Source organism: Mytilus californianus, unplaced genomic scaffold (genome assembly GCF_021869535.1).
Source record: "Mytilus californianus isolate M0D057914Y unplaced genomic scaffold, xbMytCali1.0.p SCAF_6, whole genome shotgun sequence".
Taxonomy (NCBI): Eukaryota; Metazoa; Mollusca; class Bivalvia; order Mytilida; family Mytilidae; genus Mytilus; species Mytilus californianus.
In genome coordinates, this window is record NW_026262712.1 from 41,229,622 (window position 1) to 41,251,047 (window position 21,426).

General features: G+C 33.8%; 1 protein-coding gene across 1 annotated transcript in view; it reads right to left on the bottom strand.

Moving 5' to 3' along the window:
• Positions 1–705: 705 nt before the first annotated feature.
• LOC127705647 (uncharacterized) overlaps positions 706–21,426 on the bottom strand; it is a 34,488-nt gene continuing 13,767 nt past the window's right edge. Inside the window, exons 2-6 of the mRNA XM_052209974.1 lie at positions 20,195–21,375; positions 15,108–15,234; positions 7,311–7,447; positions 4,875–5,052; positions 706–2,671 (exon numbers count right to left, since the gene is read on the bottom strand). Of these exons, the coding sequence (XP_052065934.1) occupies positions 2,409–2,671; positions 4,875–5,052; positions 7,311–7,447; positions 15,108–15,234; positions 20,195–21,375 (1,886 nt within the window). The 3' untranslated portion in view covers positions 706–2,408. The remainder of the gene's footprint in view (positions 2,672–4,874; positions 5,053–7,310; positions 7,448–15,107; positions 15,235–20,194; positions 21,376–21,426) is intronic.

Consider the following 21,426-nt stretch of genomic DNA (forward strand, 5'->3'; position numbering starts at 1 on the left):
AGGTACACCGTGCAATATAGTTTACCTATTTCTTATAGTTTCTAAGAAAGATATAACTAGGAAAGGTTAATATTGACTGGTGAACTTTGAACATGAGGTCAAGTTCAGATGAAACCTGCCAAAAAGACATATACACCTTACAATCAATCCATTCACCAAGTACAGTTAACCTATTGCTCAAAGTATCTGAGAAACTGAATAAAATGAACCATAAAATGAGGTCAAGCTCATATGAAAATTGCCAGACACGAACCCTTACAATGATTCGGTACACCTCATATGGACCTTGATCACTGATTCATTAAATGAGATAGAGTTTAGGTGACCCTGTCTGATGGACATATAAGGCCTTGCAAGAATCCAATACAAGTATGTCAAATATCATATTAGTCATATGAAGCAAGTATTTCATATGAAAAAAATTGTACAGCAGTTGCTGAACCATGGAAATGAAGTCAAGGACAATGGTCATATGACGGACAGAAACTTTGTAACTGTTTTACAACCCTAGATCAACAAACTAGTTAAGGCATTACTGGAATAATAAAAGCTATTTTTTTTTTTATATATAAGCTTGTTGGCCGAGTGGTGTTGCCCCAATGTCACAGAAGCAAGTGCTTGAATCCCACTGAGGGAAGAACAAAAATTTGCTATCACATCTAACATTCAGTGTTTTGCTAAATTTCAGACAAAAGATAATCAAAATATGTTTCATCAACATCTTTTAATGTCTGCAAATAAACAACAAATAATGAAATAACATCAACAATTTCCCACAGAATTATGTTTTGGTAAAATCAAAATAACATTTTACACCAACCCAAATATTCAATAAAGTATTCTGATGTTTGACAACCAATTCATTGCATTAAGTTTATTTTTATTTTGGTACAAACCTTATTATCTGCAAAAGTAGTTACTTTTATAAAAAGGATATTTCATATAACATTTATTCCATGTTTGGTTAAAGATGCCACAGAGCTGTTCCATTAAAACCCATGTGGTACCCATGCTGGGCAATAAAATTGAAATGGTGTCACCATCCATAGAAGCTATTTTTAAATTTCTTGAAAACCTGATAAAAACACCCACCCTTAGATGACATTATTGAAGTCCCTTCTTTATGGTTTGAGTATGTTTAATGGAACAACCCTCAGTAGCTTAAGACAAGATGTAAAATGTTAACAAAGACACCAAGTAATGGCATATGCTCACCTTGCTATTTGCATGATGAGGCAAAAACCTTAAACAAGAGGCTCTCAAGAGCCTGAATCGCTCACCTGTAATTATTGCTTAAATCTTTCATCAATGATTATTTTTGCTAATTATACAGCTTAAGTTTGGTAGGAATTGGTTCAGTAGTTTCAGAGAAGATGTTTGAAATAGTTTACACCAGACAGACGCAACAGACGCTAAGTGATGGCTAAAGCTTACAGTTCCTTCTAAACGGTGAGCTAAAAAGTGGAATAAATACATTTTTCACAGGCACTTCAACGCAAGGGGATATATATTTATATATAGAAGATACAATTTAATAGCATTTCTTAATGCTTGCCAATAAAAAACAACAAATAATGAAAAATCTTCCAACAGATTTCTGTTATAGCATTTATGCTAAATTATAGAAAAAAACAACATCACGCATCAGCATATATTCGATATAAAGTTATATGAAATCAGGTCAATGTCCAGTGAACCCTGTCTGACATGTATACCTTGCAATTATTCTATAGAACACATATAGATATATCCTATAACTGGAAAAAAACAATTGACAAACAATAACCTATAGTTATTTGTTATGTCTGAACAATGAAAATGGATATATGTTAGACAGCAAAATCAAAACATAATGCATTTATATGTAAGATATAAAGCCTATCGGTATTCTTCATTCAGAATTCATGCCATTGCTAGATTTTCATCCCTATTCCATCCCAATTCTGTGACAAATGGCAAGGAATAAAACTGTTTTTACCACAGATTGTGTTTCAATTTTCACAAAAATAATTTCTGATATTTCATGTATTTGTATTAGTTTTAAAAAATCAATGAAATTAGCATGTTATGCATACACATGTATTTACAATTTTTTGTTGAAAGCCAAGCACTAAGAAGATTAAAAATTTTTCCATCAAAATTACTCCTTAATTTGTTTAGATCAATTATGCAAAATGTTTGAGATAATCTTGACTTATGGACAAGCAGACCATACAACAGGAACAAAAGGGCATCAATAAAAAGTCATTTGTATACTTAAGTCTCCCTACAAAATCTTCCAATTAAATCACACAAGAAGCTTCCTTATATGTTTTTCTGTAATTATCACATGTTTACATCTGTTGCGAACTTGCTACCACATTAATCCTTATTACTTCAAATGCAACCAATATTCAGTAATTATTGCATTATTGCAGTCCAAAATAATTGTTAGAAAATGCATAGTCAAACAAATTAAACAAAACATCATCTGTTGGCAAACTTTCTCCATTCGTTGCTTTAACAAGAGTCAATCTGTTGATACATGTATTGGACATAGGAATGAATGATGGCACACTGTTGGTGACAAATACTAAAGATGGCTTGATTCTATATCCTAAGATTGGCTCCTCATCAGATCCAGTAGCAAACTCTAATATTTTCCTAAGTGTGACTTGTCCTCTTCTCCCACCTACAAAATGTTCAATATGATCCTTAATATTTTTAATTCAACAGCTTGTAAAATCTTACCAAAGCTTTCATTTTAATGTTTAAATATGATATCAAAACAGTCAATATCAACTAGGTAGAGCTGTTTTAGTGGACTAAATCTAATGACTCTCTTTCATCAGCTATAGTTGCTTAAATCCACATCGTCTGGACTCTGTTGGATATTTGTCTGATTGGCAATCATATCAGTCTAATCAGTGTATTAACTTGACTGGGAGCAGTTTAACCTGTTTGCTCATCAGAGACCAGTCCATCGATAGATAGGTGTTTCGGGATAGTGTCCAGTTATGGTCATTAATCCTGTTGTGATATGTAAACACTTAGTATATGTGTATTCGCAAAATAAATAATGAGACACAACTGTTTATTTTCTTGTAACAAACGTAAAATTTGTCACATTTATTAGTATGTGGATATGAAAATAAATAAATTGCTTCACTGAGCGCACCTGGATACGACCGCAAATGTCCAACCCTGAAAAATGGACACAATATTCACACTTGATACAGGTCTGAATTTGGATTGTAATTAAATTTTTGACAGATAATAGGTTTTTGACACAGAATAACTGTAGTAAAGAACTTCAAATTGGTTATATGATTTGAATTTATATTCAACTGTTTTCAACTGTTTGCTTTTGTGCAATGCACTATGCTTTCTTCTACAATTACTAACGCCCATAGACTACCGAACTCTATACACATAACACTAATAAAAACCAAACTAAAGTTCTTATTGAATACCCACACAACAGTGCCATGTGCTGATTTTAATTGCACATTATATACAATTATGATACATAATATCATGTCGACAAAATATAGTAATTTATAATTTATAATTACTACTGAAATCAAAACATTAAATATAACATCAAATAAGTTCACATAAGCAAGATACAAATTTTAACTGGGAAACACGTGTAATGGAGTTGGCCCTGTCATGCTGAATGGTTATATCCCATGAAGCGCGGGAATACAAATAACGGTCTATGGGCAGACAACTTGTTGTGTTTGTTTTTTCAACATTGGCTAGAAATATGGGGGGATGAGATCTCAAAAAACATGTTTAACCCCGCCGCATTTTTGCACCTGTCCCAAGTCAAGAGCCTCTGGCCTTTGTTATAGTCTTGTATGATTTTTAATTTTAGTTTCTTGTGTATATTTCGGAGTTTAGTATGACGTCCATTATCACTGAACTAGTATACATTTTTGTTTAGGGGCCAGCTGAAGAATGCCTCCTGGTGCGGGAGTTTCTCCCTGCATTGAAGTATGGTGGCCTTCAGCTGTTGTCTGCTTTTTGGTCGGGTTGTTGTCTCTTTGACACATTCCCCATTTCCATTCTTAATTTTATACACAATATAAATCTTAAACTAATTTTTTGGGTCCTATATCGTACACACAGTTCTTTTGTTTATCTGTTAGGTGATACTGATGGGTGATTAGAAATCAGTAATAATAATTATAACAGCAATCATCCTTATCACACACATTTCCAAATAGACAGTCCTATTATGCGAATTAAAACATAAGCTCTGCCTGATCAGTTGAAAAAACATTAGGTAATACACACAGAAAAAATATATCAAAGCTTGATCCAGTATTGGAGGAAAAAATGGAGCATATTAATCTATGCAGAATTTGATATTAGCAACATTAATTGTAGATACTTTGTTCAAGAAGCTTTTAAAATGGATGAATAAGTCGTTACTCAAGTTATTGTGTGGAAAGCTCACACAATGCAAATTTTCAGTGAGCCGAGAGCCATTATTTTGTACAAATTGAACTTCACTACCATTTTGACATAAACATAATACAAGTTTGTATATTAAGTTTTGAAATGGATCCATTAATCATTGCTCAAATTATTGCAGGGAATTGCAATTTTTCAGTCAATCGAAAGGGGATAAATCATTAATGATAAAAGACAAATGTCGTCAAAATCAAACTTGACCTACATTTTGTCGTAAAGAAAACCATATTGATCTATCCACAAAATGTTAAGTTATTGAATGGAAACTGTTGGCAGCCACCCCACACCATACACTGTTTTTATAAAGCGATTTTCCCCTAGCATAACCTGGATAAAATGATCATGGACAAGTCTTGAACTCTAAAATTATTTGATTACGTTACTCATGTACTAACACAATGCTTGATACAAACCTGCTACTTCACGAAGATACTTGATAAATCTCATAAAAACTTTGGTTTCCTGACTTCTACTGTTTGAACCATCTGGGCTGAACTCAGGAGTAAACAGATTTGTAACTGCTTTCAGTGTAACTGGTTTGGGTGTTCCCGGGTAAAATAAAAACTTCAGACAGGGAATACCAAGTACCAGCTGAAAATATTGTTATTGAACATGTTGAATTAAATTTCTGATAAACTGATACCATAAAAGTATTCAAATTAATTTAAAGACGCATATATATATTTGATATAGGGTGTCCTAAAAAGTACATGGTTAGTTACCATATGGGGTTAGTACGGAGTTACTTCCCTTTCAAAACCCAAAAGATGGTACGTGCCTTTATAAAAACAACACAGTGTTGAGGAAAAATGTAAAAGATTTCAACAGATGAAGAAATTAGAGATGAAAGATTGAAATAAATTTATATAACACATTCAAAGCTAACAATTTGTTGTTGTTGGTATTAAAGAGCTACTTCTCTTTCAAAACAAAACTAGAGGCTCCAAGGAGCTTGTGTTGCTCACCTGATATTTTTATTTACAATTGATGCATGAAATAATGCAACCGTTATACTTTTGCTTTAAATTTAGTTCCAGAGATGCAAGTCAAAAACTGCATTTCCCCCCTATGTTCCATTTTTAGCCATGTCTGCCATGTTGGTTGGCAGGCACGGTCATTGGACACATTTTATCGTAATGCTGATTGTGGCCAAGTTTGATTAAATTTGTCTCAGTTGTTTCTGGAGAAGACTTATGTAAAAGATAACAAAAATTTACGAAAAACTGTTAAATTTGACTTTAAAGGGCAATATACATGATATATAACTCCTTATGGGGTCAATTAACCATTATGGTCATATGAACTTATTTGTAGATTATACTTTGCTGTACATTATTGCTGTTTACAGCTTATCTCTATCTACAATAATATTGAAGATTGAGGTGGGGGTTTGTAAATAGGAAGGGATGGGAGGCACTCAAGTTAATTATGAGTGATTGCTTTTACCTTAGAATTTTGAAAGAATTATGTTAAACAGAAGTTTTCATAATATAGGTGGTTCACAGGGAGTCTAAAAAAAGAGCCTGTCATTCCCCATCCCCCATGCATTTAATTCTGGAACAGCCCTAAGTAAAATAAACTTATATATGCCTGTACCGCTCACCTGGTGAAAAATTACCAGTTTTCTAATTATACTATACAGTACTCTTTAAGGTGCTGATTTTAACATATCTAACCTAATCTACATTCCAGGGACAATTACTCTAAAACCGGCTGTCGATTTTTCAAGTGTTTAAAACTTGAATAGCTCTAATAAAGCAGCTACTGTCTAGGTTCCTTAAATTATGAAGGTTTGACAAAGTAAATGATGTATAAAATATTAATGTTTACTGCTAATATTCAATTGCAATCTGGATAATGTCTTTTGATGATCCTGAAGTATTTGTCCAATTTTCATAAATACTAGACAACACCGGCGATATCACGGGTCCGCCGTGAGTGAACTAAAGTATCTAATTATGTGTAAGCCTTATTTAAGCCTGGATTTTTAGTTTTGGTATTGTCATCTGATAAAGTCGTGCTGATTATAAGATGCAGTTTTCGCTGCGTTCAAAATCTTTCTGTTTGAACCCGTCAACCTGGAACTTATCAATTATTGGTAATATTAATTATTTGGAAAACAAATGGGCCTGGAATGGAGTAATTTTTAATCAACAGCATTGTCCTATATTAGTTATAAGTAAAGTTGAATTCTTCGATTCGCTGTTTTTACGTCACGTCGGCTAACAAATTGGAAACTGTACCTACGCCTTATTTTAAGTCTAGATTTTTAGTATTCGTATTGTCATTTTATAAAGTCATGCTGATTAAAATACTACAATAGGAAACAATGTGACAATGATTGAATTTAGTAGTGTCAACCCTGTGATTATGACCCGTGTATATAGCAAAATCCTAAATACACCGTTTGGTGGTGCGCCTGACAGATGCTGAACATACAGATAAGGTAATAGGTAACATGTGACATACAATGACATGACTAAAAGGAAATCGCATCAGATAGTACCGGAACTTATTATTTTGTCTAATTGCTTATTGTTTGAAACAGTAATCGATGTAAAAGGTTAAAATTTTCAGTATACCCTATCAAGTGTATATACCCTTATATAAGTTTGACTTGTAGCTTTCTTTGGTTATACGTTTATTAGGTGAACAGAAAAACGGTCTTTAGATTTAGTGGTATAGATTAATTAAGTTTACATTTGACAGTGTTAATGATATTGATTTTTAACAAAAAAAGACTGAACCAAAATGCCAGTACTGCTGAAGGATTGAGGATTGCTATGTCTCACTTCCAGGACTTGCATAGCAGGATCAACAAAAATGTATTCAGAATAAGATTTGCTTGCCTCTTGAAGACCAAGTGCATTTATCCCTTTTCTAAGGTCCTTAACAAATGAACGTGGAGAATCACCATACAGGAGCTCATCACATATCTCAGGTGTCAGAAATGAAGGCAATGGACCATTCTGCAAAATACTGAGAGCTGAAAAAAAAAGTAATTATTTTAAAAAACATTATATAACAATGAAACCATAATGTCAACTAAACAAAGGCAAAAAATAAAATTAAAATTCAGGGGTTCAAATTAGCGGTGGTCCGAGGTCTGTGACCTTCCAATATTGCAATCGGACTTTCATTTTGGTTACTAGCTGCGCCCGACGGACCTTCGATTTGAAAGAAAAAAAAAATTAACTTTGCCGACCTTTTGAACCATCAGTATCGTCATTTCAAAGCCATATTACTATTGACATGGTATACCCCTCGAGAGCGTACTTTAAACCATTTTAACTGTCAGCAAAATAAGTTTGATAACCCATTAGAAGTGATGAAAGTTGCCTTAAGTAAATTTGTAATCCATTCATTGCATTAAAAACGTTATATTCCCTTCCAAATAGCGTTTCAAACAATCTTTTATTTTTGTAAATGTTTTCGTCCGCCATTGAAATATTTGTACAAACTACTGATCGGAGTCGGGAAACGGACCAGCTATGAATGAAATCCGGATTCTAAGGATAATGACTACGGACCCATAAATGGCACATCTGACAGAAGAATATTGATCCCAAAGGGAAAAATTAAGCATTCCACACTTTCTTTTCTTTTTTGATGTAAAAAAGTTCTTTCTTTATTAGTGCTAGATATTTAGTTGGTAGTTGCTAACAAGAGAGGAACTAATATAATTGTGCAACATATGATGAACTTAAACAGCTATGAATTTGAACTGTTACAAATTTGAACAATATAAAAAAAGATACATATAGTCCTTTATATTATAGTAAACATCAAACATTGTAGCGCCTTGAGTGAGCACTTCTCTTTCAAATCTCACCACTTCTCCCTATCAGTTTAAAAAAGAGAAGTCACTTCTCCCCATGATTCTGAAGTAGTTTAAGCCCTGAGATAATGGTATAATTACCAATAATTGAGACAACACACCCATCCACAGCGACACCCTCCCCAATACCAAAAAAAAAGACTATTTGAATTCATAATATACTTGTAAAACAATTACATCATTTATTATTATACATGTTATACCACAGTGACACTGATAGTTTAGTGCTACATTTATATGGTTGCCTGGCAATATATTTGTAAACTTAACAAAATATTGCATGAAGTTCAAATATAATTAAACAAGCTAACCTAAGACCAAAAACACATTAATCTTACTGAGTTATGAAATATTTCAAATAAAGTAGGACCTGGAATTTATGTTGTGGACCTTTCAGTTTGGAGTGTCAAAGGTCCTGGACCTTCCAGTACCAAATGTTAATTTGAACCCCTGAAATTGTTTGAAGTTGCCTACCTACCCACCTTAAAAGCAGCCTACCAGAAAAAAATTTATGAAACAAATCATTTCCAATGTCTTTAAAGAATTTTTCCTGATCTAACATTGTTGTTTGACAAAAACATGTAACTAATGTTGTTGGCAAAAACTAGAGGCTCTCAAGAGCATGTGTTGCTCACCTGTATTTACTGATGCTTTGGAAATCATGTAAAACAAGAAATGATTGTAACAGGATGCTGTTACGAAGTCTCCCAAACGAAGCTCCCATAATTCGTAATTCCCAGGGTCGCCTGACATTGGGCAAAGTCTAGTGAAAATTGGTTTGGTCCAGTAAAGTTATATGCATTAGTGATGCCTGGGGACTAACCCTGTATATCATTCAAATCATATTGGCATGACAAACCAGAATATATATGGTTTAGGGGTGGGGATCTCGACCATTTACAAGATATTACAACTTTCTCAAATGGCAGGGGGTCGGGATGATCCCTGGGGACTAACCCTGTATTTCATTTGATTTGCTTTATCATGACAAACCAGAATATATATGGTTTAGGGGTGGGGATCTTGACCACTTACAAGATATTAGAACTTTCTTAAATGGCATGGGGTGGGGGTGACCCCTGGGGACTAACCCTGTATTTCATTTGATTTGCTTTATCATGACAAACAAGAATATATATGGTTTAGGGGTGGGGATCTCGACCATTTACAAGATATTACAACTTTCTCAAATGGCAGGGGGTCGGGATGACCCCTGGGGACTAACCCTGTATATCATTCAAACCATCTTAGCATGACAAACCAGAATATATATGGTTTAGGGGTGGGGATCTTGACCACTTACAAGATATTAGAACTTTCTTAAATGGCATAGGGTGGGGGTGACCCCTGGGGACTAACCCTGTATTTCATTTCATGTGCTTTATCATGACAAACCAGAATATATATGGTTTAGGGGTGGGGATCTCGACCATTTACAAGATATTACAACTTTCTCAAATGGCAGGGGGTCGGGATGACCCCTGGGGACTAACCCTGTATATCATTCAAACCATCTTAGCATGACAAACCAGAATATATATGGTTTAGGGGTGGGGATCTCGACCATTTACAAGATATTAGAACTTTCTCAAATGGCAGGGGGTGGGGGTGACCCCTGGGGACTAACCCTGTATTTCATTTAATGGGTTTTATCATTTAGAACATTTTCAATTAAAAAGATTGTGTCTATTACAAACGGTTTTCAATTTATAATCATTTGAAAATTTAAAAAAATAAAATCCCATAGGGTTCTATAGTAAAACCCTCTTTTCTTTTTGCCCCTCAAAGTACCCCTTTATAAACCCCATTGCACAAACAAAACCCTGATTGCACCACTAGACATGTTAGTCTAACATATTGTGAAACCCTAAGTTAATCTGACAAGCGGTTTTGGAGAACGGGTGCGGACAAACTTCAAATTTAAAAGCGGCGGAAGAGGAAGAAGAATAATAATAATAATAAGAACTGAGCAAAAACAATAAGTCTTCCCAAACTTCGTTTGGGAGACTTAATAAGGTTAAAATCATAATTAATAGTATTAGATATTAGATATTATAATGATATCTAAGATCATAACAAATAAAATGCTTCGCTGGGGCGCAGCTTGATACGACCGCAGAGGTCGAACCCTGAACAGTTGGGGCAAGTATGGACACAACATTCAAGCTTGATACAGCTCTGAATTTGGATTGTTATTAAATATTTGACACAGCATAGGTTTCTGACACAGAAAGAATGTGGTCTAAGAACTTGAATTTTTTTAATTTACCTATTATGGTCCAATGTCCAAAATCAAAATACATGGTTAGATTCAGCATATCAAAGAACCCCATATATTCAATTTTTGTTAAAATCAAACAAAGTTTAATTTTGGACCCCAACTTGGACAAACTTGAAAACTGGGCCCATAATCAAAAATCTAAACACATGTTTAGATTCAGCATATCAAAGAACCCCAAGAATTCAATTTTTGCTAAAATCAAACTAAGTTTAATTTTGGACCCTTTGGACCTTAATGTAGACCAATTTAAAAAACGGGACTTAAAATTAAAAATCTAAATACACGGTTAGATTTGGAATATCAAAGAACCCCAATAATTCAATTTTTGATGAGATCAAACAAAGTTTAATTTTGGACCCTTTTGACCTCAATATGAACCAATTTGATAGCGGGGCCCACAAATAAAAAATCTAAATTCATGGTTAGATTCAGCATATCAAAGAACCCCATATATTCAATTTTTGTTGAAATCAAAAAAAGTTTAATTTTGGACCCCAACTTGGACCAACTTGAAAACTGGGCCCATAATCAAAAATCTAAACACATGTTTAGATTCAGCATATCAAAGAACCCTAAGAATTCAATTTTTGTTAAAATCAAACTAAGTTTAATTTTGGACCCTTTGGACCTCAATGAAGACCTATTTAAAAAACGGGACTCAAATTAAAAATCTAAAAACACGGTTAGATTTGGCATATCAAAGAACCCCAATAATTCAATTTTCGATGAAATCAAACAAAGTTTAATTTTGGACCCTTTTGACCTCAATATGAACCAATTTGATAGCGGGGCCTACAAATAAAAAATCTAAATACATGGTTAGATTCAGCATATCAAAGAACCTCATATATTCAATTTTTGTTGAAATCAAACAAAGTTTAATTTTGGACCCCAATTTGGACCAACTTGAAAACTGGGCCCATAATCAAAAATCTAAATACATGGTTAGATTCAGCATATCAAAGAACCCCATATATTCAATTTTTGTTGAAATCAAACAAAGTTTAAATACTGGACCCTATCTTGGACCAACTTGAAAACTGGGCCCATAATCAAAAATCTAAACACATGTTTAGATTCAGCAAATCAAAGAACCCCAAGAATTCAATTTTTGTCAAAATCAAACTGAGTTTAATTTTGGACCCTTTGGACCTCAATGTAGACCAATTTAAAAAACAGGACCCAAAATTAAAAACCTAAATACACGGTTAGATTTGGAATATCAAAGAACCCCAATAATTCAATTTTAGATGAAATCAAACAAAGTTTAATTTTGGACCCTTTTGACCTCAATATGAACCAATTAGATAACGGGGTCCACAAATAAAAAATCTAAATACATGGTTAGATTCAGCATATCAAAGAACCCCATATATTCAATTTTTGTTGAAATCAAACAAAGTTTAATTTTGGACCCCAATTTGGACCAACTTGAAAACTGGGCCAAAAATCAAAAATCTAAATACATGTTTAGATTCAGCATATCAAAGAACCTCATATATTCAATTTTTGCTAAAATCAAACAAAGTTTAATTTTGGACCCTTTGGACATTAATGTAGACCAATTTGAAAACTGGACCCAAAATTAAAAATCTAAATACACTGTTAGATTCGGCATAACAAATAAATAAATGTGATCAAAGATTTTACAAATCTAATGCGCCATACTGTGCAATTAAAGATTACTTCTTGAAATTTTTCAATATTTGAAATTTGAAAAAAAAATAATATTTGAAGAATAATTCTTTTTAATTTCTGAAATCTGAAATGAGAAAAAATTGGCCCCCCACAATTTCTGTTTATCCCCCCCCCCCCCTTTTTCCCCAAAAAAAATTCTTTCCCTCAAGATATGGTCATAATCTCAATTCAAATTTCCAATGGAGTTGGCAACCATAATTACCCATTTAAATTAATCATAGTGCTAACTTAATCTATTTTATAATAGAATTAATAAAAATATAGTGTCAAATCTTTCATATGGATTTTTTTGTAAAAAAAAAAGATAAAACATTTGCAGATATTTTTACTGGTCTTCCTTTATAAATATGCATTTCTTTAAACATAATTTAAAAGCAGTGTAAGGGAAGTAACCAAAACGTTGTATTTGGATTACCTCCCTTACACTGTTTTAGATTATCTTTATTGTTCATTAACCATTACTTTATACATAATTTAAAAGCAGTGTAAGGGAGATAATTTCAATGATGTATTTGATTTATCTCCCTTACACTGCTTTAAATTATGTTTTGTACTAAAGTATTTGTCCATTAACCAGGACAACCTTGTTTTTCCCCCTTTTTTGCCCCTAATTCCTAAACGGTTTGAGCCATAACCCCCCAAAGCAAATCCTAACCATCCCTTTGTGGTATGGAAACTTGTAGTATAATTTCAGAGAGATCCATACACCGTTCCACAGTTATTGTCTGGAAACTAGAAAATGCTCATTTTTGGCCCCTAATTCCTTAACTGTTGGTACCATAACCCCCAAAATCAATCCCAACCTTCCTTTTGTGGTATTTAACCTTATGGTCAAATTTCAAAAAGATCCATTCACTTAAACTAAAGTTAGAGTGCGAAAACCAATATGTATTCGGACGACGACGACGACGACGCCAACGTCATACCAATATACGACCACAAAATTTTTTTGCGGTCGTATAAAAACTGCAGAATTTTTGTAAAATTACTAACTAAGGGGCAGCAACCCAACAACGGGTTGTCGGATTGGTCTGAAAATTTCAGGGCAGATAAATCTAAATCTGATGAACATTTTTGTCACCGGTCAAATTTGCTCTAAATGCTTTAGTTTCAGAGATATAAACCAAAAACTGCATTTTACCCCAATGTTCTATTTGTAACCAAGTTGGCCATGATGGTTGGAAGGCTGGGTCATCGGACAAATTTTTTAAACTAAATACCCTTATAATGATTATGGCCAAGTATGGTTAAATTTGTCTCAGTAGTTTCAGAGAAGAAGGTTTTTGTAAAAGATTACAAAAACTTACGAAAAATTGTTAAAAATTGACTATTAAGGGCAATAACTCCTAAAGGGGTTGACTGACAATTTTGGTCATGACAACTTATTTGTAGATCTTACTTTGCTGAACATTATTGCTGTTTACAGTTTATCTCTATCTATAATAATATTCAAGATAATAACCAAAAACTGCAAAATTTCCTTAAAATTACCAATTCAGGGGCAGCAACCCAACAACAGGTTGTCAGATTTGTCTGAAAATTTCAGGGGCAGATAGATCTTGACCTGATAATCAGTTTTACCCTATGTCAGATTTACTCTAAATGCTTTGGTTTCAGAGATATAAGCCAAAATCTACATTTTACCCCTTTGTTCTATTTTTAGCCATGGTGGCCATCTTGGTTAGTTGGCGGGGTCATCGGACACATTTTTTAAACTAGATACCCTAATGATGATTGTGGCCAAGTTTGGTTAAATTTGGCCCAGTGGTTTCAGAGGAGAAGATTTTTGTAAAAAGCTAACGATGACGACGACGGACGCCAAGTGATGAGAAAAGCTCACTTGGCCCTTCGGGCCAGGTGAGCTAAAAAAACCAACCCTGCCTACCTACCTAACCCTACCCATGCATGAGTAGGCAACATCAAACAAAGAAGTAGATGTCTATTGTGTATTATACACCAAATATATATGTAAATGCCTGTTTCAAATTATCTTAAATGTTACAATGTAAACAATGTATATATTTGTTTGATAGATAAAAAAGGTTAACTTTTTGTGTACTGCAGACAAGAATTATTTGATGCAGCTTTTACAGTTATACACATGTATACTGTACAATCAAACCTGTATTAAGAAGTCACTCCTGAGAAGTAGTAAAATTGACCGCCCAAGAGTGACGACCAGTTTCAGAAACAAATCTGATTAGGACATAGCACATGGACCGCATTGGGGCAAATTGTTTTAGTGTTTTCAACAAGTTATCGTTTGTGCAAGCAGAAAAACAAAAAATGGCGGATTCTGGCCCCTAATTTTAAAATAAATCTGTTGATATAGTTAAAGGGGCACAAGCTACGAGATACTTTGGATTCATTTATTTTCGTGGGTACCAATTTTCGTGGATAAAGGAAAACTGATATGTTATGGATATTTGATTTCGTGGTTTTAAAGAGGTCTGCATACAAGTCTATAGAAAATTTGTCATTCGTTGTGAAAAATTGGAATATGATTTCATTTGGTTCAATCAAATATAATAGTAGTGAAAAATGAAATAATAATTCCCTATAATATTAGCAGCCAATTTGGTACAATTTTGTCAAAATAAGCAAACTAATGTCGCTGATGAATATTCACTTGCAAGTGAATAAATGGACCTCATTAAATCCATATTCATGTGACCTTCAATTCAACCCATTAGCTAGAGATTGGTTACACATGCATGAATCGTGGTCAGCCATTAAAAGGAAAAGAATGTCAACATACATGTACATGACATAGAAAGTGAAACAAAGGTGAACAACTTAGTTGACTGTTTCGATCCACAAACAATATACCTATAATTTGACCAATGGTTTCATAATCATCTGACCAAGGTCTGATTGGCTCAAAGTAGTTATCTGCTATTGCTCTCAGGATTGTACCAAAGAATTCTTTTCTTGGCCCACCTAGGTCTACAGCACTCTGAAAATAACAAAATGGTGTATATCAAGGATGAACAAAAAAGCCTTTACCCAAATGATTGCATTTTTGTATAAAAAAAATTTCAGTGATGCAGTGAATGTACATGTAGGGTAAATTGGGTAATAAAAGAACACAGTTAACATGTTCCCCACATTGCACATATTTTATCTATCTAAGATTAACTAAATAAAAATTTGGTCATGACTGGACACCCCCCCCCCCCCCCCCCCCCCCGCCTTTTTAGGTCAGTAAGTGGAATTGATACTGAATTTTATAACGAAATCTACATTAAAATTAGTATTTGTTAGTTTCAATTAAACATGAAGACAGACACTGACCTATATATAGATCAAATTATGTAAGATACTAATGAGGTCAAAGTTTGTGTATTGAGTGGTCTGCCATGTTATGTATAAACTCAAGTTATGCCAATTTGTCAATTATTATGATTATAATTGGCATTTACATGTAGCATGTTTAGGAGGGGGACCTGGAGGACTATATAAAAATTCCAATAAGTGTCCCACCCTTTGTGTTTAATTGAACCTTGATCATGACATTTAATATTGTCAATCATATACAGTTAATGTACAATAAAATGCTTCGCTGAGCGCAGCCTGATACGACCGCAGTGGTCGAACCCTAAACAGTTGGTGCAAGTTTGGACACAATATTCAAGCTTGATACTGTCTGAATTTGGATTGTGATCAAATTTTTGACATAATCATGATAATATTGGTTTCTGACACAAGACAAAATGTGGTGAAAGATCTTAAAAATTTGAAATGGGTTGAAATATTTGTATTAATTTTCAATTGAAGATTTCTTGCTATTGTGCAATACTGTGCAAATTGAAGATTTCTTTCTTTGGTGCAATATTGTGTTATTGCACAATAGTGTGAAATTGAAGATTTCTTGCTATTGCGCAATACTGTGCAGTTGAAGATTTCTTTCTAATGCGCAATACTGTGCTAAAGTGCAATACTATGCAATTGAAGATTTTCTGCTATTGCACAATACTTTATATAATAATTTACACATCATATTTGGTGTGTATCTCCTGCCATATCAGTATTTTTTGCTTTAATATACAAATAAGAAATATAAATCAATGGAAAAATGGAAAATTTAAAAAAAAAAATACCCCCCCTCCCCAACCCCAATATTTTTTTTAACCCTCTTTCAGTAAATACCCACAAACTCAATCCCAGCTTTCCCTTTGTGGTATGGTACCTTGCTGTACAATTTCAGAGAGATCCATACACTTGACCTCAAGTAATTGTCTGGAAACTAGAAAAATGCTTATTTTGACCCCTTTTGGACCCATTTTTCCTAAACTCTAGGGACCATAACCCCCAAAATCAATCCCAACCTTCCTTTAGTGGTTATAAACCTTGTGTTAAAATTTTATTAATTTCTATTTACTTATACTAAAGTTATTATCTGGAAACCATCTGTCTTCGGACCATGCTGACAACCGGCGACGACGACAACGTGATACCAATATTCGACCACAAAATTTTTAATTTTTGCGGTTGTATAAAAATGTATGATCAATACAGCAAAGTCAAAAGACAAAACTTAGCCAGTAATTGAAACTAGAGGCTCTCAAGAGCCTGTGTCGCTCACCTGTATTTACTGATGCTTTGGAAATCATGTAAAATCAGGTAAAAATAAACTGCTTCGCTGAGCGCAGCTAGATACGCCCGCAGAGGTCCAACCCTGAACAGTTGGGGCAAAAATGGACACAATATTCAAGCTTGATTCAGGTCTGAATTTGGATTGTAATTAAATATTTGACATATTATAGGTTTCTGAATAAATGTAGTCAAAGAACTTGAAATTGGTTATATGAATTGAATTTATATTCAATTAAAGATTTCTTGCTGTTGTGCAATACTTAGTAAATCTGTTGTCAAGACTATAAACAAATAAAGTTCAATTAATTCTCAATGTCATATTAGAAATTTATGAAAATAAAAAGGGAGCTTACATCAATAGATATAAACAATTCACCAAAGTATCATGAGAATTGGTGATCGACAGCATTTTTGAGTTATTGTCCGAAAACTGGAAAATCACCCCTTTTTTTAATGAATAAAACCCCATAACTCAGAAATGTAAAATGTAAAATTTATAAAAATCTAAAGGGAGCTTACATCAATACATACAAACAATTCACCAAAGTTTCATAAGAATTGCTGAAAGCATTTTTGAGTTATTGTCCGAAAACTGGAAAATCACCCCTTTTTTTAATGAATAAAATCCCATAACTCAGAAATGTAAAATGTAAAATTTATAAAAATCTAAAGGGAGCTTACATCAATACATACAAACAATTCACCAAAGTTTCATAAGAATTGCTGAAAGCATTTTTGAGTAATTGTCCGAAAACTGGTAAATCCCCCCTTTTTTATGAATAAAACCCTGTAACTCGAAAACATAAAATCTTAAATTTATAAAAATCGAAAGGGAGCTCATGTCAATAGATATAAACAATTCACCACAATTTCTTGCAAGTTGGTGAAAGCATTCTTGACTTATTGTCCGAAAACTGGAAAATCCCCCTTTTGTTAATGAATAAAACCCCATAACTCAGAAACGTAAAATCTAAATTTTATAAAAAACGAAAGGGAGCTCACGTCAATAGATATAAACAATTCAACAAAGTTTTATGCAAATTGGTTAAAGCATTTTTGAGTTAATGTCCGACATGTTGACGACGGACAGACGGACGGACAGACGGACAGACGGACGGACGGACAGACGGGCAACGGTATACCATAATACGTCCCGTAAACGGGCGTATAATCATAATTAATAGTATTAGATATTAGATATTATAATGATATCTAAGATAACAAAAAACTGCAAAATTTTTGTAAAATTACTAACTCAGGGGCAGCAACCCAACAACGGGTTGTCGGATTCGTCTGAAAACTTCAGGGCAGTGCGGCAGATAAATCTAAATCTGATGAATATTTTTGCCACCTGTCAGATTTGCTCTTAATGCTTTAGTTTCAGAGATATAAACCAAAAACTGCATTTTACCCCTATGTTCTATTTTTAACCAAGTCGTCCATGATGGTTGGATGGCGGGGTCATCGGACAAATTTTTTAAATTAGATACCCTAATAATGATTATGGACAAGTATAGTTAAATTTGTCTCAGTAGTTTCAGAGAAGAAGATTTTTGTAAAAGATTACAAAAATTTACGAAAAAAATGACTATTAAGGGCAATAACTGCTAAAGGGGTCGACTTACAATTTTGGTCATGACAACTGATTTGTAGATCTTACTTTGCTGAACATTATCGCTGTTTACAGTTTATACCTATCTATAATAATATTCAAGATAATAACCAAAACAAGAGTGCACACGCTGAAATGTCTCGCCTTCTTTACTAATCATTGATATTATGTTGATAGTCCTAAATATAAAGCTTTATTACAACTGTCACATAAACTTAACATTAACCAAGTAAACTAAACATTGACCAATGAACCATGAAAATGAGGTCAAGGTCAGATGAACCATGCTAGGCAGGCATGTACAGCTAACAATTCTTCCATACAACAAATAGAGTTGACCTATTGCTTATAGTTTAAGAAAAACAGACCAAAACACAAAAACTTAACACTGAGCAATGAACCTTGAAAATGAGGTCAAGGTCAAATAAAACCTGCGTGACTGCCAAATAGATCATAAAATATTTCCATACACCAAATATAGTTGAACTATTGCATATAGTATAAGAAAAACAGACCAAAACACAAAAACTTAACTATAACCACTGAACCATGAAAATGAGGTCAAGGTCAGATGACACCTGCCAGTTGGACATGTACACCTTACAGTCCTTCCATACACCGAATATACTAGACCTATTGCTTATAGTATCTGAGATATGGACTTGACCACCAAAACTTAACCTTGTTCACTGATCCATGAAATGAGGTCGAGGTCAAGTGAAAACTGTCTGATGGGCATGAGGACCTTGCAAGGTACGCACATACCAAATATAGTTATCCTATTACTTATAATAAGAGAGAATCTAACATTACAAAAAATCTGAACTTTTTTTTCAAGTAGTCACTGAACCATGAAAATGAGGTCAAGGACATTTGACATGTGACTGACGGAAACTTCGTAACATGAGGCATCCATATACAAAGTATGAAGCATCCAGACCTTCCACCTTCTAAAATATAAAGCTTTTAAGAAGTTAGCTAATGCCGCCGCCGCCGGATCACTATCCCTATGTCGAGCTTTCTGCGACAAAAGTCGCAGGCTCGACAAAAACTGCAAAATTTCCTTAAAATTACCAATTCAGGGGCAGCAACCCAACAACAGGTTGTCAGATTTGTTTGAAAATTTCAGAGCAGATAGATCTTGACCTGATAATCAGTTTTACCCTATGTCAGATTTACTCTAAATGCTTTGGTTTCAGAGATATAAGCCAAAATCTACATTTTACCCCTATGTTCTATTTTTAGCCATGGCGGCCATCTTGGTTGGTTGGCGGGGTCATTGGACACATTTTTTAAACTAGATACCCTAATGATGATTGTGGCCAAGTTTGGTTAAATTTGGCCCAGTGGTTTCAAGACGAGAAGATTTTTGTAAAAAGCTAACGACAACGGACGACAAGTGATCAGAAAAGCTCACTTGGCCCTATGGTCCAGGTGAGCTAAAGAGGAATGACTATTATTTTTGAAAAAATACTCTAAATAAACATTGATAGAGACACAGACATGAGAACATTTTTGAACTATATATATATGTCAGTGTGCACGTGTACTTATATCTAATCTGTCCACTTTCTATTTTGACTTTAATAATTACTTGTAAATCTTAACTTGCTGAACATTTCTCTTGATCTATAATAGATAATCTGAAATATATTTTTTTTGTGTTAACAAAATGTTATATGTTTCATCATTTAACATATTTACTTACTTCTTCATAAAACTGAACCTCCAATGTAAGTCTCAGGTTTTCTAATGCCCTAATTTCTTCCAAACTACTTTCCAGTATGTTATGTCTATCAATCACCACATAGTTAGTTTCCCCCTCTATTGTCGAGTCTATTGCCTCAATATCCAATGGTCGGCCCTGTACAAGAATGCACTGTATGTATCTTAATACATCAACTGGGTTTTCCATGTTGTTCTCATTACAATACCTTATGGCATACTTAAGGATTTCTTCTAATTGCATACTGCGCAACATGTCAGTTGAAATATTGCCATTATTGGCTGATACAACAGTTTCAGATGCATGTGTTTTTTGTTCTTCGGAATCAACTACATCTTGAATAAGTATTGTGCTTCCTGTTTCGGCTGAGAGCTTAGAAAGGAAACTGAAAACTGGTAAGCTATCATCACTTAGCACAACTACATTATTCTGTGTGTTATTGGAAGTACTTATATTCTGCTCTGTATTTGGTTGAGGACCATTATTGTTTTCATGATTATTGTCAACTGTTGGTCTGTTCAACTGTAAATCTACTGCATTGTGATCTGTTGATTCGGGATCATCTTCACATTCAACATCATTTATGATTTTGTTTCCTTCACATGTTTTTAAATGTTCTCTTAGGCTACACACAGCAAAGAAATGTTCACATTGGTAACATTTTTCATGAATGTCTGTGTTATTCTCAGAAACTTCATCTAATGGTTTTGTTGATAGGTTTTTTTGAATGGGTCTAATGAACACTTTAGCCTGACCAATAATGGTTTTTAAGATTTCAACACTCCTACGGCCATTGATAGGCTGCAATTGCCTACAATTACTCTGACATCTTAGGAGCTCGAAACCACCAGCTTCACACAATTTGGGAAAAGCTGTAATTAACTTGTCTTTTACTGTCTCTTCCTCTTCGTGTACCTCAAATTGTACACGTTTTGGTCCCAAACCAGCTTTAACGAGTTCATACTTTTCTACAGCGGTTGGGACCCTTTCAGTGTCTTTATCTGACAAGCAAACAAAGGTTCCTGTCCATGTCCTCTCATTGCATTGTTTCTTTTTTTTTCCATTCACTTTTCTTGACTGTGATGTGTTGGACCCAGCTGATGATCTTGTTGGTTGAAATAAAATATTTCTATCAAAAAGATGATCTTGTCCTTTATCACTAACTGAAATTAATTAATAATACATGTAGATGTTTTATTTTAATAAAAAAACAA